Source organism: Neophocaena asiaeorientalis, unplaced genomic scaffold (genome assembly GCF_003031525.2).
Source record: "Neophocaena asiaeorientalis asiaeorientalis breed wild unplaced genomic scaffold, Neophocaena_asiaeorientalis_V1.1 scaffold429, whole genome shotgun sequence".
Lineage (NCBI taxonomy): Eukaryota > Metazoa > Chordata > Mammalia > Artiodactyla > Phocoenidae > Neophocaena > Neophocaena asiaeorientalis.
In genome coordinates, this window is record NW_020173550.1 from 5,369,121 (window position 1) to 5,391,633 (window position 22,513).

The 22,513-nt window shown below is 41.7% G+C and overlaps 2 protein-coding genes and 1 non-coding gene across 5 annotated transcripts in view; 2 read left to right on the forward strand and 1 right to left on the reverse strand.

Moving 5' to 3' along the window:
* DOCK5 (dedicator of cytokinesis 5) overlaps positions 1 to 15,971 on the forward strand; it is a 161,922-nt gene extending 145,951 nt beyond the window's left edge. For 2 of the 3 annotated variants that reach the window (XM_024747670.1, XM_024747669.1), the window contains 5 exons: positions 588 to 754; positions 8,949 to 9,117; positions 9,798 to 9,936; positions 10,897 to 11,000; positions 11,591 to 11,695. In XM_024747670.1, coding sequence (XP_024603438.1) covers positions 588 to 754; positions 8,949 to 9,117; positions 9,798 to 9,936; positions 10,897 to 11,000; positions 11,591 to 11,695 — 684 coding nt within the window. Of the gene's footprint in view, positions 1 to 587; positions 755 to 8,948; positions 9,118 to 9,797; positions 9,937 to 10,896; positions 11,001 to 11,590 lie in introns of all 3 variants that reach the window. The other variant, XM_024747668.1, reaches the window with a different exon arrangement.
* Positions 15,040 to 15,112, forward strand: TRNAW-CCA (transfer RNA tryptophan (anticodon CCA)). Its single transcript has one exon. It is a non-coding gene; the product is annotated as a tRNA-Trp (tRNA).
* A 150-nt stretch (positions 15,972 to 16,121) lies between the features above and the next one.
* GNRH1 (gonadotropin releasing hormone 1) lies at positions 16,122 to 22,513 on the reverse strand. The gene is made up of 3 exons (XM_024747674.1): positions 22,330 to 22,513; positions 20,578 to 20,673; positions 16,122 to 19,044 (listed from the first exon to the last, which is right to left on the reverse strand). Exons 1-3 carry the CDS (start codon positions 22,492 to 22,494, stop codon positions 19,006 to 19,008), a joined length of 300 nt encoding a protein of 99 aa, XP_024603442.1. The 5' UTR covers positions 22,495 to 22,513; the 3' UTR covers positions 16,122 to 19,005.

A 22,513-nucleotide genomic window follows, 5' to 3' on the forward strand; every position in this document is an offset into this window, starting at 1 on the left:
ACAGGGAGGGTGGAGAGGGATGGATTGGGAGACATGGATGGATTGGGAGTTTGGGATTAGCAGATGTAAGCTAGTATATATAGGATGGATAAAGAACATGGTCCTACTGTATAGTACAGGGAACTATATTCAATATCCTGTGATAAACCATTATGGAAAAGAATATGAAAAGGAAAAAATGTATATATATTTAACTGAATCACTTTGCTGTACAGCAGAAACTAAAACAGCATTGTAAATTAACTACACTTAAATTTTTAAAAAATGGAGAGTTGCTTAATATACAGAAAATGAACTCACAACCTACATGCTTAAATGTCAGGATGTTGTGATATGCAGTTACAAAGTATCTCGTATGTCATATTATAATAAACAAAATAATATGTCAATAAAATCTTTCAAACTACAAAGAAAGAATACAAGTATTCGCAATATTTAACAACCGACGCAGCACAGGCACCAACCCATCAGAATGGGGTGCCAACCCCAATACAGGTGGGCACTCACCACAAACCACCAGGGGCTGCGCCAGTTCCTAAGGGCTGAATTCCAGGCCAGCTAACCATGAGGGGTCATGTCTCCTTTAGCCGCCCAACTTGACGGAGAGGAAGCAAAACCGCACAGGGTCTATGTTGCTCCCCTACATCATGTCATCCACACTGCGGAGATTGTCCATCACCTCGGTGACGTCCTCTGTGGTCTCCAGCTCTTCTAACTCATCTGATAACGCTCCTTCCAGACCAGGATCTGATGGGTAAGGCTTCCATCTTTAATTGCCAGGAGGGGTGAGGTAACTCCTTCCTAATGTTTGTCTTTGGTCCCCAAAGTGAGACTTGGTCAGTGTGGGTGCATCACCTTCGTAAGGGAAATCATTCACAGTACCTGGGTTATTAGTTTTGGGGTCTTTCTCATCATCTTCGTCATGAGGAATATCGTTATTTACACGATAGTAGCAACAGTTATGAAAAATGGGGAAAAAAAAAAAATCACCCATAATGCTATCACACCCTATGACCCAGCCAATCATATCCTATTTTGTTTCTTTCAGAATAATTTGTAGTTATTGCTTGACTTTTTTGTTTCAATTTTTAAAAATAATTTTTAAGTTTATTTTATGAGTAGGCGATGTAATCACATATGCAATTTCAAAGGTACAAAAGGACATATCGTGAGAGGCCTCCTGTCAGTCCCCGACTCCCAGCTCATCAGTACCACTCTCCAGAGGCCAGCAATATTAGCATTCAGGTTCATGTCCGTGGTGCCTTTCCAGCAGCTCTTTATCTGTACAGAAGCAGTCCCTAAATCTATATCCTTCGTCACACGTTTTTTATTTATAAACGGCAGCATATAATACTCTTTGCCTTGCTTTTTAAAAAATTAATTAGTTTATTTATTTATTTATTTTTGGCTGCGTTGGCGAGCGGGAGCTACTCTTTGTTGCAGCGCACGGGCTTCTCATTGCGGTGGCTTCTCTTGCAGAGCACGGGCTCTAGGCGTGTGGGCTTCAGTAGTTGTGGCACACAGGCTCAGTAGTTGTGGCTCACGTGTTCTAGAGCGTGGGCTCAGTAGTTGTGGTGCACAGGCTTAGTTGCTCCACGGCATGTGGGATCTTCCCTGACCAGGGCTCGAACCCGTGTCCCCTGCATTGGCAGGCGGATTTTTAACCACTGCGCCACCAGGGAAGTCCTGCCTTGCTTTTTTCACTGACTAGATCTTGAAATGGACTAGATCTAAATGGACTAGAAAACTCCATTTCAAAACTGCGAGAGCCTCCTCTTTCCTTTGAGTTGCAGACATCTCATGATTTCCCTACCCGTGATACACTCCATCATTGTCTATTGATGGACATTTGGTTGATTTCAGCCTTTTACTATCACAGTAGTGATAGCAATGAGTAACCTTAAAAATATATTATTTCGTTAATATTCAAGTATATCAATATGAGAAAAAGTCCAGAATTGAAATTGCCCTGTCAAACATATATAGCTGCAGTTTTCAAAATTATTCCTAAACTGACTTTCATAGAGATTATACCCATTTACAGTCCCATCAGCAACACACAAGGGTGCCTGTTCACCCACATCTTGCCACCAAATTGTGTATTCTCAGGCCTTTTAATTTTTACCAATCTGATAGGTGGAAAATATTTTCTTGGCCTAAGGCTTTTGTTTGGTTGCATATTGGTTTTCTTTCATCCCTCTTGTTTTGTTTGAGGTTGAGCATCTTTTCATTTGTTTAGTAGCTTGTATGTATTTTATTTTCTGTGAACTGTGGTCAGATTTTTTTTTTTTTTTTCTTTTGCGGTACGCGGGCCTCTCACTGTTGTGGCCTCTCCCGTTGCGGAGCAATAGGCTCCGGACGCGCAGGCTCAGCGGCCATGGCTCACGGGCGCAGGCGCTCCACGGCATGTGGGATCTTCCCAGACCAGGGCACGAACCCATGTCCCCTGCATCGGCAGGTGGACTCTCAACCACTGCGTCACCAGGGAAGCCCTGGTCAGATATTTTGTGTACATTTTTCTGTTGGATATTGACCCTTTGTGATATGAGTTGAAATATTTCCAATTTTTCCTTTGTTTTCTGACTTTGCTTCTAATTTTTATCTAGTTATGCTGATTTTTTTATGCAGTCAAATAAGTTAATATTTGATCTTATGGCTTCTGGATTTTATATCATAAAGGCCTTCCTCACTTTAAGACTACAAAAAGCCTAATTTTAGGTTTTCACTATATAATAAAATCTGTGATTCTTTGCAATTTATTTTAGTATAAAGTGTAAGGTATAGAGCCAATTTTTTTTCCCTACTTGGCTACCCAGTTCTCCCTATAACATTTAGTGAGCAAACCATCTTTTCTCTACTGATTTGAAATGTCAGCCTTATAAAAAAATCAAATTCCAATATGTTCTTTAGTCTGTTTGTAGACTTTTTCCCCATTTCTTAGATCTACCTGTGTGGTTCATGCACTTGTTCTAATGCAGTTTTAATTACTATAGATTTTAAAGGTTTTTAAATTTCTAGCAATTTTTTTTCAGAATTTGGCTAGTTTTACATAGCTCATTTTCATATTAACTTGTCTGGAATCCTGTTGTTTTTATTGGGATATGTTAAATTTATGGATTGAATTTAGAGCTTTTTGATATTGAGCCTTCTTGCCAGAAACATGGAGTGCCTTTCCATATGTTCAAATTTAAAATATTTTAAAGGAGTGAGTTCATAATTGTGTTCAAGTGGAAAAGCATGACATGTACCATTTTGTGACCTATTGCTTAATTTTATATACATGATGAGTATTTAGCATCACTGTGTGTTTTAATGTTGAATATAAGTTAAGTCCATTAACACTTATTTATAATTTTGTAATTCCATATTATAATAATCATATCACAAAAGTAACCTGTCCAAATGGGCTTCTACCTGGAAATTAAATATTTTATTTATGTATTTATTTATTTATTGGCTGCATTGGGTCTTCACTGCTGCATGCAGACTTTCTCTAGTTGTGGCGAGCGGGGGCTGCTCTTTGTTGAGGTGTGAGGGCTTCTCATTGCGGTGGCTTCTCTTGTTACGGAGCATGGGCCCTAGGCACGCGAGCTTCAGTAGTTGTGGCATGCGGGCTCAGTAGTTGTGGCTCATGGGCTCTAGAGCACAGGCTCAGCAGTTGTGGTGCATGGGCTTAGCTGCTCTGTGGCATGTGGGATCTTCCCAGACCAGAGCTTGAACCCATGTTCCGTGCATTGGCAGGCAGATTCTTAACCACTGCGCCACCAGGGAAGCCCTCAAATATTTATTATTTTCTAAATGATTTATCTATCCTTTACCATTGACATAGATATCTTTACACAGCTGCAATTATAGCACAGATTTAGTTTGGTAATTTGCTTTTCCTCTTTGTCTTTTTGTTATAAGCATTTTCCATATTGCTATATAATTTTATTATTAGTTTTTAATTATCACTTTTGATGGCTCTCTACCATTACATCATATGAATGTGCCATAATTAATTCTTCTCCCTACTATAGAATGTTTAAGCTTTGTCACTCTTTCTAAACAGATAATCATAAAAGTTCATTATAAATTTAATATAAAGACATTTAGGGAGTTCCCTGGTGGCCTAGTGGATAGGATTAGGCGCTTTCACTGCTGTGGCCCAGGTTCAATCCCTGGTCGAGGAACTGAGATCCTGCAGGCCCCTCAGTACGGCCAAAATTTAAAAAAAGAAAGAAAGAAACAAAGAAAATTAAGTTGTTATCAATATAAAATGCATTTATACTATTAAGAATTGTAACAAACGTGTCCATATATAGCTTTACAATTATTTAGGATATGGTCTCAGATCACTTCTCAACCTTTAGGTTAAGATGGAGTGTAGGCTTTACTTCCCCAAAGCATATATTACTTATTCAGGGAGTAATATTTTTTACAATTCTTGATATCATGCAATTTTTTACAATTCTTGATATTGCATGCCAATATGCAATGCCATATACAATGTATGAGTGACTATATAATTTTTCATAATATAGTCACCCGTATTAGGTATTTGGACTATTTGGACTATTTTTAATCTTTTGAATTTGGACTATTTGGACTATTTTTAATCTTTTGAATTTGAAAATATTAAATAATACCTGATTCATTTGTTTATTTTTTTCCCATCTATGTTTTTTTTTCATGCCGTAAAGAGATACTACCAACTTTGTGGCAAGCATAGAAGTTCTGTTCTGTTCTCTTTTCTTAAACTCTGTCTCATTCAAAAGAAAAAGTTTTCAGGCAGCTGTTGAAAATCAGAGACACCATAATTGCTGATCCATTAGGTCAGTAAATAGAGAGCAGGTGCCCAGGGTTCTGTTTATCTCATGACCTGGGGCAAAGTGGGTTATTGCTCTTGCCCACATTTGCCCAGTAAGGTGACATCATTGATACCATTTTCTAACATTTATTCAGGATGTTTCTTTAAAGCATCTCAAACTGATTCACACCCAGTGGCTTCAATTCTCCTACTAGCTGTGTTATGTCACAGTATTCATGAGAACTTTCATGGTGACTATTGGGTGTGCAGTCTGCAAAGGCGCACTTCTTTCTTGGTTGGGTGTATCCATCCTGTTTGGCACATGGGAGGCTGTGGCCCAGAAAGAGAATAACTTTATGAAACACAGTGCATCGTGTTAAGGGAAGCTGGAAGGGCTTGCATAGCAGGTCAACTCAGTACATGCTCAGAGCTCCAGCAAAGTAGGGGCCTCAAACCAAAATCTTTTTTTTAAAAAAATTACTCTTCGGTATTTCAGGAAAATCATTGAAATAGTCAGTGTAAGAAAAAAATAACACGCACTGTGAGACTACACTATCATTATTTTACTGTTTAGTTTGGTTCATAATTAGGCCCTACTGAAACTCACATTAGGGCCTAGATATTTGCCTGTAGATCTAATGACCCACAGACGCTTACCTTCATTCTCAATCTCACAGGTAAAGTAATAGTAGACCCAGTAGAATACTGGATTGTTGTTTTGTTTTTTTTTCCCTCCCTGACCAGCTACTGTTTGAAGTGATTCTTTTTGTTTGATTTGGCTTGGTTGGTTTTAAGAATAAAAGCGTCTGATTTGGAATTTAGTTCTATGATTTCTTTTAAATTAGTACAGATTTAAGACAAATAACAGTGAGTGGCTTCTCCTTAAATATACTAATAATTGGAAAATACCCAAAAATTGCAAATTCAGGAATGTAATCTTTAAAAAATAATAATAATAACAGAATATTCAGAAAAGGAGAGAATAATTTGAAATAAGAAAGAAGAAGAATTGTAGTCTAGAAGCATCTTCCATTGTGACTCCAGTGGTTCTTTAACCAGACTTTCCTGCTACTTTCTCATCCTGTATCTTCACAGAAGAGGGCAAAATATTTTGTAGAAAGTGAGACCTAAAGTATTAAAAAGCTTAAAATGACTTAAGAAGTATATCAGCCAAATACAATGAGTGAATCTTGTTTAGATCCCGATTCAAACAAATCACTTGCCAAAAAACTTATGAGACAGGAAATTTGAACACTGATTGGATGTTTGATGAAATTAGAGAATTATGCACTTTCTTAGGAATGATGATGGGAGTGTAGTTTTGTTACGAAGATGAATCCTTGCCTTGTAGAGATATGCACCGAAATATTTATAGACGAGATGTGATATCTAGGAATCGCTTCCAAATAACCCAGTGCGGGGTGAGGATTATGACGGGGTATATATGAGAAATAAGATTGGCCATGAGTTGATCACTGTTGATGCTGAGTAATGTACACATAAGATTTATTATATTCTCTTGGGGACTTCGCTGGCGGTCCAGTGGTTAGGACTCCGTGCTTCCACTGCAAGGGGCACAGGTTCGATCCCTGGTCGGGGAACTAAAATCCCGCATGGCACACAGTGCAGCCAGAAAAAAAAAAAACAGTTTATTATATTTGCTCCACTTTTTAATGTTCAAAATTTTCCATAATAAAATGTAAAAATAGTCTGCCCCCTCCAGTGATCTCATTTTAATATTTACATATTTAATAATTAGTGATACTAAGTTTTTAAACAATTATTTGGATTTCTTTTTTCGTGAAATACCTCTTTCACTCCTTCGACAGTTTGTATAAATTGAGCTACTCATATTTTTTTCTTTTTGATTTGTAAAAGTTTCTTACACATTAATGATATTTGCCATCTAAAATATGTACAGCAAATAGTTTTAGTTTATGAATGATGCTTTCTGCTGAACAGAAGCTTTTAATTTTTAAATACTAAAAGCTGATAGCTGTTTTTCTGTTGTCTTATTTCATATCAAAGCTTTTTCTTAAAAAAAAAAAAAAAAAAGTAGGCTTTATTTTTTAGAGCAGTTTTAGGTTCACAGCAAGAATGACCAGAAAGTACAGAGAGTTCCCATGTACCTCTGCTCTGGACACACCCAGCCTCCCCTACCATAAGCATCCAACACCAAAGTGATACATTTGTTGCACTTGATGAAGCTACATTGACACATCACAATCACCCAAAGTCCATAGTTTACGTTAGGGTTCACTCGTGGTGTTGTACATTGTGAGTTTTGATAAATATATTCACCACTGTAGTATCATATAGTACAATTTCACTGCCCTAAAAATCCTCTGTGCTCTGCCGACCTATCCCTCCAAACTTTTCATTTTTATGGAGTAAAATCCTCCAATTTTTAATTAAACCAGAACTTACTAAATACCCATTTAGAAGCTATAAGCAATCTATACATCACAAAGGTAGGTTTTTAACCCCTCCCCCCTTGTTTTTACATTTTGCCACATCATTTCTCTCTGTCTCTCCCCCCAACCCCCAGCCTACCATCTGAGAGCGGGCTGCATACACCATGGCTATGGAGCAAGCAGATCGTCTTACTGTAACCACATACTACATTCAGTACAGCCTATACATTCAGGAAATGTGACATTGACCCAATACTTAAAGCTACAACCCATATTCCAGTTTTGTCAGTTGTCCCAGTAATGTCTTATAGCAGTTTGTGGTACAGGATCCAATCAGGATCGCATATTGTATTTAGCCATGTCTCTCTATTCTTTAATTTGAAATCATTTCCTTAGCCTTTCCTTGTCTTTTGTAATGACATTTTTTTTTTTTTTTTTTTTTTTTTTTGCGGTAGGCGGGCCTCTCACTGTTGTGGCCTCTCCCGTTGCAGAGCACAGGCTCCAGACGCGCAGGCTCAGCGGCCATGGCTCACGGGCCCAGCCGCTCTGCGGCATGTGGGATCTTCCCAGACCGGGGCACGAACCCGTGTCCCCTGCATCGGCAGGCGGACTCTCAACCACTGCGCCACCAGGGAGGCCCCTGTAATGACATTTTTGAAGATTATGGGCCAGTTATTTTATAGAATTTTTTTTCATTTGGGTTTGTCTGATGTTTCCTCGTGCTTGAGAGTCAGGTGATACATTTCTGTGTGATATGTCCTTTTCAGGTATCATATCTGGAAGCACATTACCCATTTGTCCCTTATTAGTGATTTAATTGATCCTGTGGTTAAGATTTGGTCCATTTTCTTTTCTATTTTTAAAATAGTACTTACTATTTTTCCCTTTGTAATTAATGAGCAATTTATGGGGAGATATTTTGAGACTCTCCTGTTTCTCATCAGACTCTTCTCTATGTATTAACATCTAATTATGGTTCTTGAGTGAATCCATTTTCACTGTGGTGCTTGAAAATCTATCACTGTAATTAAAAAACATTTGAGGAGTACTCCTATATGCTAGGCACTGTTGCAAGCGTTCTGTAATCACCCTATGAGGTAGGTACTATTATTATCCCCATTTCACATATAAGGAAACTGAGGTATGAAAAGGTTATCTGCCCAAGGTCAACCAGCAAGTCAGTGTAGGTAGGATTTGAACCCAGGCTGTAGGGCTCCAGAGAATGTGCTATTATCCACTACATAAAGCTGCCTATTCATCTTTTACTGTGTGAACTCTGTCTTTACCTCTAAGTTTAATAAGACATTGTCTTCGTGAGATAAGATAAATATTCACTAGTATTTTCTTTCCACACTTGGACGGCCTCATTTCTGTACACGTAGACCTGGTGATATTCAATTGGCAGTTGGAAATTCAGATTACAACCTGAGAACAATGCCACAGGTTAAGGTTCGGCTGGAGAGTCATATCCCCTGGTCTTTTTTGGAGTCAGTTTTTTGTTTGTTGGTTTGTTTTAATTTTTATTGGGGTATACCTGATTTACAACATTGTGTTAGTTTCAGGTCTACAGCAAAGTGACTCAGTTATACATATATATATTCTTTTTCATATTCTTTTCCGTTATGGTTTATCCCAGAATATTGAATATAGTTCCCTGTGCTATACAGTAGAACCTTGTTGTTTATCTATCCTATATTTACTAGTTTGCCTCTACTCCCAATTCTTCCCTCCCCCGCCCCTGCTAGGTCCATCCTGGAGCCCCTTTTGGAGCGCAGGGCCTCGTCAGGGGCCAGAGTGGAAGATCTGTCCCTCAAAGAGGACAGTGAGAACCGGATGAGCAAGTTCAAGAGAAAAGACTGGAGTCTGAGCAAATCCCAGGTCATCGCAGAGAAAGCATCAGAACCTGATCTGATGGTAAAAACAAACAAACAAACAAACACCATAGATCTGCCAGTTTGCCATTGCTTTCCCTGGAGCCAGGCATTTCACCATTTACTTCACAGCTGTGAGTCACCAGACGGAAGCCTAGCATGGTTTCTCAGGACGCAGCAGCCTGCGGTAGGGTCAGATCTCAGATGGTGCTAAGAAAAACACGTACAGAGATTGGAGCCTCTAAGTCAATAATGGCGCAAGATTTATGCACAGTATAAACCCGTGGATTAATGGCTGGAGTTGTGGTTCTCGCCACTGTGGTCCATGACTCCATCCAAACATTGTCGCTTCCCTTCTTTTAGCTTAAAAAAATAAAAGGTACTTGATTCTTCCATAAGCCACATCAAGTTGTTAAGTGTGGCAGGACCTGCTCTCCCTGAGAATCAGGGTGGCTCATCTCCGACCTAAATGGCACAGTCCAACTGTGATTAAAATCAAGTCTGTGGCCGGCCAGAAAATAGTCTGTGGTCCGGTGATCCCCTGTTAGTGTCTCTGCCCTGGTACCCCCAGCGTGCCGGTGCGGTAAGCTTAGAAAGGGCTCCTGGAATTTTTGCCCTTTAACGGTTTCGGCTCTGCTGATAAGGTTGTTCTGAGCATGGATGAGCCTGGCGTGCCTCACCGTGAGAATGTTTTGCTGTGTTTCTCCCCACCCCCGCTGCTAGAGCCCAGCCAGAAAAGCACAAAGGCCAAAGAGTCTCCAGCTGTCGGACAATCGGCTGACACCGTTTCATGGCTCTTCCCTGCCTCAGTCAACACCCCTGAGCCCACCCCCGCTCACTCCTAAAGCGACCAGGACCCTGAGTAAGTCTTCCTGTAGACACCCCTTCTATTCATTTTACTAGAGGATGGTGTATGTTGATGAATCTGGGCCATTTTTAACCAAGATAGCCACAAGGTGTATGAGATGATCGTCAGGTAGGTTCAATTCAGCGGTAGTGGGTATAATTCAATTAGATTAGGGTTTGGCAAGGATCCTTAGGTTGCTGAGACTCATTAAAGTTTTCTACCCAGGGGGCCACAGGGTTTCACTGCCCCTTTTCCAACTGTGATGGTATAAATGAGGTAGATCCGGACTAGTACTAGACAGGAAGGGGGTAACTTTGGAAACTATTGGGCAGATAGCTGTGTACTTTATATGGAGAAGGGTCCAAAATAAGGACAAGAAATAGACCCATTCAGTAGACTACTTACAGTCAGGCTTGGGGACTCAGCAATACAAAGCCTGAGAAGAATTACAAGGACCGCTTAGTACAAAGGGATGATGGAGGGGTAGATCTTCACATCAAATGGGAGACAGTAGTCAGCCGAGTGTCAGAGATAATCAGACAAGTTTTCCTGGAGGAAGTGGATATTGCACCCTTTAAATGATAAAACTATGACAGTTCAATTTAACCAATATTTATTCACTACCTAGTATGTGATAGATGCTTTTTCTAAGGACTTGGGATATATCAGAGAACAAAGTAATACCCTAAGTTCTAGAAAAGAGTCTCATCTTCAGCTTAAGAGTAAAAACCTTCAACAAAAAAAGTGAGATTTTTGCTTAAGAACTTCTGGTGAAGCTTTCAGATAAATGAAAGGTGCTACATCTATCCCAAGGCGTAAGAGGTCTTCTTCATTCTGTCCACAGAAAGTGTAGAATGTGACCGTAGCGATTTGCCTGACCAGGTGGGTTTAGGTGTTACTGTGGCCAGCAGAAGTGTCATGAGATCCCTTGGTGAATTTTTCTCTCTGCCTTCCTCTACTTTGTGTCATTTCCAGGCTCTCCATCTTTGCAGACAGATGGGCTGATGATTGCTACAGTCCCACCTCCCCCTCCACCCAAAAGCAAGCCCTACGAGAGCAGCCAGAGGAACTCCACAGAGGTAGGGGGGTGACGGCAGACGTTGGGGCCACAGAGAGCCTACTGCTCATGGGAATGCAGCATTGGATTTCCCAAGAGTTTTAGTAGGCAGGTTTTCCCATCAATTTGTCCCTCTAATCGATTCTTGGTTCATTCCTGAAACCATAAAGAGAGGGGAATTTTCAATGGGAAGGAACAATACGCAAGGAGACCTTTCATCAGATTGAAGGTACCTCACCCCGGGCCCCGGGGGGAGTGAAATAAGAAGTGAGTTCTCGTTCACACCTGAGGAGTTTACTTCTTCTGAGTGAGTGACAGTCATTCTGGAAGGGGCCTCCGATGGGTTTCCTTCATTCATTCAACACAAATTTATTGAGTCCCTACTATACATACGCCAAGTATTGGGGATATAGCAGTGTTAGTGTATATCTGATTAATGCAAGGGAAAGGGGGAGATTAAATCAGTCTGATTTCCCTTTTCACCAGCAAAGGCTGTTTAGATAAACTCAGATCAGTGAGAAGCTAACGCAAAATGTTGGAAATGTGGAGTAGAAGGCAGAATTAGGAAGAAAGGTAAGACTCACTTCTCCTTTCGTATGTCTGCTCCACCAGATTGCAGCCCCACTGCCTGTCCTAAGAGAAGCCAAAGCCCCGCCCCCTCCACCGCCAAAAGCTCGGAAGTCAGGCATCCTTTCTTCTGAACCTGGATCCCAGTAAGGATCTTGTCCTCTCTCTGGAACTCTGATGCCTGGGAGCTGGCCTCGCGGAGGCAGTGTCCTCACGGGTCCCCTGCTGGCTGCCTCTCCTCATCTGGGGTTGAGGTTCACCTGCTCAAAACTGGTTTCATTCTTTAGAAAGCTTTTCTTTGATCGATGCCCGAGGCCATGCCATATCTCCTCCAGTCCGTGAGGAATCCCGGAATCGGCCGTACCCCGTGTTTCTCCCTCACCATTATTACATTTCAGCCTCCAGCACAGTGCCACTGGGGTCTACGAAAGCCTGGATAAGTTCATCAGTGGTGGTGGGAAAACCCCAGTAACCTATTCCTTGGAGGAATTTTTTGCTTTGCTTCTGAAAAGCTGTGCTCGAGATGTGGTTTTCTCACGTGGACATACCTTGTTCCATACAACATATTGGAAGAGACCAACATCAAGTACTTTGGTAGCCGGAATCATCTGTCTTTCTGAGGTCTCCTGTGTCTCCTCTGTGGAAAAGAACATCTTTTTAATGGAAATCGGCTGCTTTCAAGTATGAATGGCTATCATTATCGAAAGAACATGGACTCGGTCATGAGCCCTGAGCACCTGTGTCCCCCTACCCATCTGTGACATGGAAAAGCTTCCCTCCTTCCCCCCGCCCCGTGCCAGGAGTTCCCTCACACTCCCGACTAATGGTCCTAACTGCATGGCAGTCACTCCTTCCTACCAAGGACTCCTGAGGCTCTGTCTTTTGCACACAGTTTCTTGTCCTGTTACCTCCTCTGAGCTCAAATCACTGGATATAAGGGACTTAGAAGTCCGGATTGAACTGCTTCTCTTCCACATCCCATCGGAGTGGCTCGGCAGGCCCTGTCTGCAACCTGATTTTACTCTGGAGAATACAATGCAATATCTCGCTTTGATTATTTATTCCTCTTGATTGTGGAATGAATTTGATGACACGTTCATGGTACTCATGTCAATCCTCTTTTCAGAAGAGAAAGTGTGGGGTGCTTCAGAAGGTCAAATATTGCCACCAGATACACAAACAGCCACACAAAGTTATAGACCTTTTGAGCTGGAAGGGCCTTAAAGCTCATAGAGGCACCCTCCCCCCCTCATTTTGTAGATAAGGAAATTGAGGCTAAACACAGAAAATCCTACTACAGATTCTTTCTAAGAACCCAGCTTGTGCATTGAGGTTATACCCAGATAACGTCTCTAGAAGACAACCCTGACAAATTCTTCAATCCCTACCCCTAGTTGGAACAACAGTGGAAATGTCCCAGATGTTTCTATACTGTTTGGGTGTTGATGGCAAAATAGAAAGCTTTTTGACTGCGGATGCCCTGGGTCAACCTGTGGGTATGCTCACCGGGGGCTCTTCCACAGCCTGGCCAGGTCCCCTTTCCTTCGAGGTAGACAAGAAGGAGAGAGAGATTTCACGTCTGAGAATTTGGGTTTGCTTGCCTGCGTCTTCATGTGTCGGTTTCACCCCTTTTAGGAGAGCCATGTGAATTCATCACAGGGTCAGGGAAGTAAAAACCTCTGAGATGTGTCCAGGGTTACTGAAGACATGAGTGTGCATATTTAAAAGTGCCGCGTTCTTTCCTTGGCTCCTCGCAGGAGCACCTTCAGTGTGATGAAATGGGAAGAAACCCAGGCTCTGGAAGTAACCCGTTGGGGTTGGAATCAATCCAGCTATGTGCTCTCTCAGCTTTGCAAACTCCCTCAAATTCTTTGAAATTGTCTTGGGTTTTCATGTCTTCACCTTTCAAAATGGGGACCATCCCTACCATGCAAGCTGCCTTGGGGTTCAAGTGAGACCAAATACGTGAAGTAAGTCCTCACGAAATGTGCCTTTCTTGTCTCTGCTGGGCCTGGGTAAGACCTGGAACTCTCCACGAGCATGATTGATGTTCCTTTTTTTTTTTTTTCAAAGATAATTTGGAAGGTGGGTGCAGGTTAGTTCTGCACACAACAGTCCCTTTCCAAAAGGTGGCCTCTTATATAATTATGTATGACTAGAGAAAAAGTGTTAGTAAGACCTGGAGTGGGGGACTTCCCTGCCAGTCCAGTGGTTAAGACTCCGTGCTTCCAGTGCAGGGGGTGTGGGTTCGATCCCTGGTCGGGGAACTAAGATCCCACATGCGGCGCAGCTCGGCTGAAAAAAAGACCTGGAGGGGATTTTAAGTGGTAAGAAAAGAGCAGGAAGGGACAATGTCTGCAAGGCTGACATGGTGCCTGGAGCAGCTTCTGAGAAGTTGCTGGGCAGACTGGCTGGAGGGGATTCGTGGGCTTCACCCTGCTTTCCAGGCTGCCGTTAAAACAGAAGGACGTAAACTGGGTCACAGAAGAAACAAACCTGAAGCCTGTCCCTTCCGAGCTGTAGGGAAGAGTTGTGAGCCTGGTCTTCGGTCAGAGGCTGGGGACATCGGATACACCAGTGCCCAAATATCTTCCCTTTTTTAACGTAACGTTTTCCCATAGGATTCCCTTTCCACATCCATGGAAATCCTAGATCTCTCCTGCCTGAGTACAAAGGATTCCAGGTAATGTTGTGAATAGTAGGTCACAGGGCACACTGGACAGTTCATCTCCTTGGGAAACTATTAGGTCAGAAAGAGTTATATTTGACAAAAGATCCTAACGAATGTCTGTCCTGAAGTCAAAGAGGAAAACTGCAAAGAAATACCTTAGGATTACCTTAAATGTAGGAGAGATGAGGGGCAGGGCATAAAAAAAGAAACAACTGGTCTTTATATTCCTTGATAAGAACTGTGAATTATTGAAGTAACCCCCAAATTGTCACAACTTTTGTGGATGTTGGTTTATGGGATTTTTTTTTTTTTTTTAATCCTTTTTTTCCCTCTCTCTCTGTCCTGGTGACTTGTCTTGCTTTGAGATTTTTTTTTTCAAGAATTGTTTTCGTTCAACATATATTAAGCTCTTACTGAATGCCAGGCACCTTCCTAGACTCCCAGGCTGTGGCGATCCAGTGTGTTCTAAGGGAACAGCCCCGGGATATAAGGACTGCGGTGTGCCGTTGGATTGGCAAGAGAGTGGGGAACTCTCTTTAGAGGAAAGGGAAACCCTAAATCGGGCTGCTGGGCCATGGGTTCCCTCCTCCTCCTCCACCTTCATGCCTCGATTCCAGAATTACAGTCATTTTCCCCTGTCAGAGAGACCCCTTTAAAACAACTGCCACCCTCAGATCCCTAAGACAAAACCAGCGATAAAGCAGGATCTGAGATAACAATCTCTCTTTGCTAACTCTTCCCAAGCTTCAAGGGTCCTGCCCCTCTGCTTGCCCCCAGATCGTGGGGTGATTTCTTGTTTTAAAATTAAGACATAACTGGGACTTCCCTGGTGGTCCAGTGGTTAGGACTCCTTGCTTCCACAGCAGGGGGCACAGGTTCGATCCCTGGTCAGGGAACTAAGATCCCGCAAGCCACACGGCGCAGCCAAAAAAAAAAAAAAAAATTAAGACATAACTTACATACAGTTAAGGGCACAAATCTTAGTGTATAGGTGGATGCACTTTTACAGTAGTGTCTACCCATGTCACCACCTCCCAGATCCACAGGCTACTCCCAGCCCCACAGAAGTTTCCCTCGTGTCATGCTGTCATTTTATAAAAGGTACTTAGAAGGCCCTTCAATATGTACTTCCCTTCCTCTCACTTCTCAGCTATAATGAAAAGGGGAGAAAAGCCCCACCATCAACACAAAACAAGACTGTGAAGGGTGTATCTTTCGGCAGGTCAATTTGTAGTCAGTCCCCGGACCTCAGTTTCCTCATGAAATCATATATATTTGAGGTTACATGATTTTTAGAATCCTTTTAGCCCTAGCTTTTATTCTAAGTGAATGAAAAAGAGAGTCAGAAGAAACCTAAGTTTCTCTTCAAAGGCTTTTAGGTCCATACTCCATGACTAAGTGGGATTGTGAAATTAAATTGGAAAAGGTAAGTTGCTCTTTGGGTGGGTTGAGAATGGAACCATCAGTGCTAATCTACAAAAGGAAAATGTTTTCCTTTCAAGTTGATGACTTCAGGCTGACTCCTACAATCCAGCCAAGGCTCGTCTCCTTTATATGCTGCCCAGATTCATCCAGTAGTGACATTTTCTGAGTTGTTCACCCAAACTTTGTCAAAAGCTCAGTTGCCTTGATTTTGTAAACTAGTCGGATTTCAAACATGAACAGTTAAGAAGATGTGCGTTGAAGTAGAAAAATTTTGTTCACATTTGCTGTTATTTATTTTTTAAATTAAAAATGAAACTGTATTTTAAAGTTTATTGTGTATTTAGTTGATTATTACCCTTATATTAATGAAATGAACTCATTCCTGGACTTTTCCTCATTGACACATCACACCCACCATCTCTTCTGGTCTCATTTAATTACTGGTCCTATTTGTTTAAACTTGTTCTGTGGGATCATGGAGTCATCTTTGCCTGGAAGCAATAAAAACCGTAAACTATTTGGTTTTTACTTTACCTCCACCCACACCCCATTCATCCCTTGGCATCTGAGCTGACAGTTTACAACAATTTATTTAATACGATTAGTATTAAATAAGTATAAAATAAATCCTATTTCTTCACTCATTCACCACGGATAATTAGGCAGAGTTAAAGGGAAATAAAGAGGTTAAAAGGTATATCAAATAACTTACATTGAAAGGATGGGAATGGATTCTCAAACCAAGTTCAACAAAGGAGGTTGAACCCGGGAAGAGGCTACACCCCAGACCAATTAGATCAGAATTTCCGAGGGAAGGGAGTGGGACCCAGGCATTAGTATTTCTTTTCAATCTCTCCGTGTTATCCCAACGTCAGGCCAAGGTTGAGAACCATTGCCTTAGAGGAAATAACAGCTTTAGCAAATCAGTGTTCGAGGTGCTTTTCTTAAACTCCCTGCTGGTGGTGAGTCAGATTGGAAAGAGGGGGCAGCCTCACTCCGGTTAGAATAGCACCACTGTCTTAAGTCCTGGGTTGATGCATGGATTTTTTTTTTTTTTTGAAGAACGTGTCCTAGTACTCTAAAACACGTGCAGTTTATTGCCTTTCAGAGCAATGATGCTGCACTGTCTGTGTACATAAGAATCCCCAGAATGCTGATTAAAAATGCAGATGGCTTGGGCCCCAGAGGGAGACTCTGAGTCAATAAACCTGGGGAATCTTTTTGAATCTTGGGTCCCCACTGAGAAATAAAACTTTAGAGCATCTTCCGCTGTCAAGATGTGTACGTGCTGTTACCTTGTGCAGTGATTCTTAGCTTTTTTTCCAGTCACCTTGAGGATACTACAACTTCTAAGACTTTTGCTAAAGATGGTCTATCTTCAAGCCGTTCTTTCTGTGACTTGATCGTTTAAAGCCATCTATGTTTGAGAACTCGTCTCATTAAAATGTATCATTTGGTACGTTTCCCCATCCTTTATTTTGAAAGGCTGCAGACTTTTTTTGAAGCTATGTTTCCCCTTTTTTTATTTGGAAAGGTTTCGGACTACTTAGAAGTTATTCAGATTCAGGAAAGTGTTTATAATTTTAATAAAGTGGTCATTTTCTCTCCTTCCCCTTAGTCACTTGAGCCATTTGAGAATCAAATACTCAACATGTTCATCCCAAGCCTCTAACCTCAGCATCGGGGAGCTGAATGAGTATCATCTTTACATCCCAGTCAGAGAGGCCCACAGCTACCTCCGAAGAAATTGTCCCAAAGACATGCTCGGGTGAAGGAAAGCTGATGTTCCCAACAGGATGTATTAAATAAATGGGTGTGTGGCCTTCCTCTTGTAATGTGTTAACTAACGCAAAGATTGTTTTTATAAAAACAGAAATAGTTCCTGAGTGATTGGCGACTTTAAGCCCCTTATTCTGCCTTGTAAGTATTGATTAATGAAATAATGCAGGTTTGCCTTTTGTTCCATAAAGAAACATAAGGTAGATTGTAAACCACATGACTGCTTAATTTTATTAAAATGAAATTGAGGTAGTTCTTTGATTCAGTTTTAGAGATTCCTCAATAGGAGATACTTGGGAAATCTGTTGTATGGTAGTAAGTATATGCTTTAAAAAGTAAGGGTTTTCTCTCCTGTGGAATGTTTCTGACCCCTGTTCCAATTCCTTAGCACAAGTCCTGCCCTTTTTTGAAGGGGTGGAAGAAGGCTCCATCTTTCTGATTAAAAGAGGAAAAAAGGCTTAGACCTTTGCCGTGCAAATAGAGGCACAATTTGTTGCTGTGACATCAGGCAAGTTATCTGAGATTTGGGTTTTTCAAATGGCCTCATAGCCACTGGGGAATTATGAGAATAAATGAGAAAGCTAGTGTCATAGTGTCTGGGACGTCATGGAGAAATGGTCACCAGGAAAACTAAGTTGACACATGAGCCCCAGTAACCAAATAACTGGGCTTCCAAGCCCAAGCTCATTGGCTGTCATCATAGTGCAATACAGGAGCACTTGACCTTGGAACCCAGCAGAACCAGGTGGGTCTCGTAAACTCTCGGAGCTCTGGTTTCCTCATTTTAAAGGGAAGACAATATCTACTTTCCAAGGCCGATACAAGCGTTAATGAAAATATTTATGCATCTGTCTAGCCCATGCTGGAGAATGAGCGGTGGCCGTGCTGTTTGACCAGGGGACACGGGAATGCCTGAATCCTGTCTTCAGCTGACTACAATCCATATGTTTCTTAAGAGAAATACCAAAAAGCTCAGACAGGTGAATGCTATTATTTTTAGGCCTTGGTCCAAACCTCAGTGTGCACCGCTCGCTCTGATGACCTTGGAGGGACCACGTGGAGCCGGAAGGAGCATTGGACGAGGCCTCCTTTCTCCAAGGCCTCTCTCAGGTTCCGGTTGACTTTCAAAGAGATTAGAGACAATCTGGGGGGGGAAGCTTTGGCCATGGCCCTATCTTGCTTCTGTAGGGTATGGTCAAAGAGAAAGCTACCACCCCATAGAAAACTGGATTGACTCAGTATTGGCCAGGGACCAATTGTCCTGTGGGTTCAGGGTGCAGGTTGGTGGTGGTGGAAGTGAGCCATGAGATTCCTTTAGTCAACAATAACGGTGCCTTTACGTTATCTCTCCTGTCCTCTGCCCCCTGTCGACACACTTGGGGGCTTACAGTGTCCCACCCCGACCAGAGTTCTGAGTTAGAGAAAGACTTCACATTTATGCCACTTTATTCCCAACACAGTCCTTCATCATGTGCAACCTGGCATGAGAATTTCTGAAATTCACACAATTTACAGATATTAAATGGGTCACAGATTCCAAAGTCAGAATTACACTTGTGTTGTCAATTTTTCTGGTCCAGTGGATTTACATCTTCTGCCCAGTTTCCTCTTCGATCAGACTTTCCTGAAAAATATGTGAGTAGCAAATATATTAATGTTGCTTTTCTGAGCTGAGTTTCATTATGTTTGAACATTTTAATTTCTGAACTATTGATATAGAAAGAATAGATCCATTTGTTTTTGCACACTAGAAAGTGCTAGAGAGCTAGATCATGTCTTTATAAGTCGTTTAATAAGCATAATATCTACATTAATAGTTTAAAGGTAGGATGTGAGGACAGAGGTGAAAAAAGGTCTGATCCTTTTGTCTGTGTTTTTTTTTTTTTTAATGGCTGCGTCGGGTCTTAGTTGCGGCATTTGGGACCTCTGTTGCAGCGCGTGGGCTTCTCTCTAGTTGTGGTGTGCGGGTTTTCTCTCTCTAGTTGTGACGCGCAGGCTCCAGAGCACGTGGGCTCTGTAGTTTGCAGCACACGGGCTCTAGTTGAGGTGAGCGAGCTCAATAGTTGTGACACGTGGGCTTAGTTGCCCTGAGGCATGTGGGATCTTAGTTCCCCAACCAGGGATTGAACCCACGTCCCCTGCATTGGAAGTCAGATTCTTTACCACTGGACCACCAGGGAAGTCCCTGTCCATCTGTTATGAATCCAGTCTTTGCCTCAATTCTGTCTTTCTAATGTCATGTTTGGATAATTTCATTCCTTGCTATTAGTTTTATCATGAGGTAAACAGGATTAGAAAAAGAAAGGAAATAAGTATGTCTGTCCACTTTTTCTCTGTCCTATGGGTGTAGAAATTGAAGTCAATGGAGAAAATAAAAACGATTGCTCATCTTTGTATATGACATATTCAGGCTTTTTCTGCTTCTGGGCATAGCTGAAAATTAACTGTAATGCCTTCTAACTGCTGTAAATAAGTGGACCATGGAGCTCAGAGAACATCAGAATTGAATTCAGGTTTCAATTTCTATATTGAGTTCTCTTTATACATTTTTTAAAATCAAAAACCTACATTGGGTTAGTAGAGTTCCATCTTGGGTGGGAATTTGGAAAATTAGTATTGTCCAGTCAGAAAACTGGAAGTCAAATCTGTGCCTCTGAATTATAAATTTACTAGTTTGGGAGTTTTTATTCCAAAGAGAAAGAAAATTAATTAGAGCACCATTTTTGATTTCTACATTTCCCAGGGAGAACCGTGTTATACCAAGAACTGTTGAAGAATCCAGTGGAGAGGTGTGGATTAGTCTAGAGAAGAATAGTCTAGAGAGTTTGATGAACATACTTGAAGAACTGACATGTAGCAGTGGGAAGAAACTTGTTTTGTCAGTCATCCCATAGGCTAGAGCTGAGATTAATAGATAAAGGTCCCAAAGAGATTTCAATTTAAGAAAAAAAGAAAAAGGGTTCCAATCATTATTACTGTCTAACCACTGAAAAGGGGTGTTATGGAATGGCAAGGGCCCAGTACAGGAGGAATTCAGGCAGTCAGGAAGGTAAGCCCTGCAGTAGCTAGAGATGGTTGTCCTAAGTGGATGACCAAAGTGGTGGTGCCCAGGGCCCATCCATCTCTAAAGCTCCATGTTATTAACCCTGTAACTCACCAGAGCTCCTTTCAGGTCCCCGAGTGGAGAACGGCGCTGGTGTATGGTGCACTCAAAGCGCTGAGGTTCTGCTGGTTGATCCACCTCTTTGGCTATCTGCAAAAACAAGAATGTGATTCTTGGAGATGGAGATACAGACGTGAAGTGGTATTTTCCATTTCCACCAAAAGCTGTGTGTGGGAAGTGAAGTCAAGGGGGTTGTGGGACTGGGAATGCTGAGACTTGGGATGGAGACTTTAAAAGATCATAGAAATGCTGTCAGACACTTCTACAGATCGGTGTGCAGTTCTGGAGGAAATGGGCCATAATAAGGAGAGAGGATATTTGTCTCCCTACAGTTGATGAGAATGAAGCACTTCAAGCCTCATGACGGGATGGTATACAAAAAAATGCAAGAGCTTATAGTTTTGACGAAGGTTGATCTTATTTTCAAGTTTTTACTAAATATGTCCTAGTTAGAAGAGAGTTGCTTCACATATAGTCTGTGGAGAGGGGATGTCAGATTCTGGGCTTCTTTGTTTCATACTAAATTATCTTTATTATTTCTCCAAAATGAGATATTTCTTTTCAGTGAAAACTAAATGGTTTTAAGTTTCTCTAGCTATGTTTCCCATTCTCAGCTCTATATTGAGTGTCCAGCCCTGAATCATTCATCCTTTAGGGCCTGGTTCTTTTCCCATTAACTTAAAAAACAATAACAACTGTCTTTCATTTATCCACTGACATTTTTTTGGATTAAGCAGCCAGGATATATGGCTTCGCTCATGTGATCCTCACATGGCCCCAAGAAGTCACATTTTATAGATTAAAAAACCCAAGTACCTGTGTCAGTTCTGGTACTAGAACTGAAAACTAATTTCTGTGGAATCAAATCCAGCATATTTTCCAGAATGTATTTTGTCTTCTTGAGCTTGCTAACTCCTCTCCTCTAGGGACCTCCAACTTCTTTGCTTGAGTGCCCATATCATTAAAAAGAAATTGTAGGGACTTCCCTGGTGGTGCAGTGGTTGAGAATCCGCCTGCCAATGCAGGGGACACGGGTTCGAGCCCTGGTCCGGGAAGATCCCACATGTCGTGGAGCAACTAAGCCCGTGCGCCACAACTACTGAGCCCATGAGCCACAACTACTGAAGCCCGCGCACCTAGAGCAAGTGCTCCTCAACAAGAAAAGCCACCACAACGGGAAGCCCACGCACCGCAACGACCACTCGCTGCCACTAGAGAAAGCCCGCACGCAGCAACGAAGACCCAACCCAGCCAAAAATAAATAAAATTAAATCTTAAAAAAAAAAAAAAATTGTAGAGCATGCACCCTTGATAAGGATACTTATTTATGTTATAAAAATGTACTGCTGACCTAATATCACAGATATTTTTAAAACATGAAATTACAAAAAAAAATAGGCAGAGTTCTAAGATTTTCTTTCCAAATCCCAAAGAATCATCTTGTACTAGGAGACCTTGGCTCCGTCCACTTGTTTCTAATTCCTTTGGCAAATCTGTATCCTCAGAGTACGACACACCCCTTTGCGCTTGCTTATTGGTCTGGGGATTTTTCCTGCTCTTTGTCCCATTAGTCCCTGTCTGAATTGAAAGCAGGAATGGGACTTGACTTTGGAAGTGCCTTATCACCCCCGGAATACCTAGGTTGGAGCCAAGAACCGGTAGCACTGTCAGACGCATGCAGGATGTTGGCATCGTTCAGTTGCATCACGTAAGCCATGTCTCATTTTGAAGCTCAGAGAAACTTACCTCTTGGAAAGAATCAAGCACGTTTTCAGCATTTCTCTTTCCTCCGGGGCGTAATCCATAGGACCAGTGCTGGCTGGAGCATCCCACCACACAGAGAGTCAGCAGAATAAGTCCAGCTAGAAGTTTTGGACTCGGCTCCATTCTGAGGAACATCAATGCGACCATAAAAATAGACCCAGACTGG

Coding starts and splice junctions, on each gene's coding strand:
- GNRH1 (XM_024747674.1), bottom strand. CDS start 22,494: ATGGTCGCATTGATGTTCCTCAGAATGGAGCCGAGTCCAAAACTTCTA. Junction 20,674..22,329: donor TGCTTGATTCTTTCCAAGAG/GTAAGTTTCTCT, acceptor TTGTTTTTGCAG/ATAGCCAAAGAGGTGGATCA. Junction 19,045..20,577: donor GGGACCTGAAAGGAGCTCTG/GTGAGTTACAGG, acceptor CATATTTTTCAG/GAAAGTCTGATCGAAGAGGA.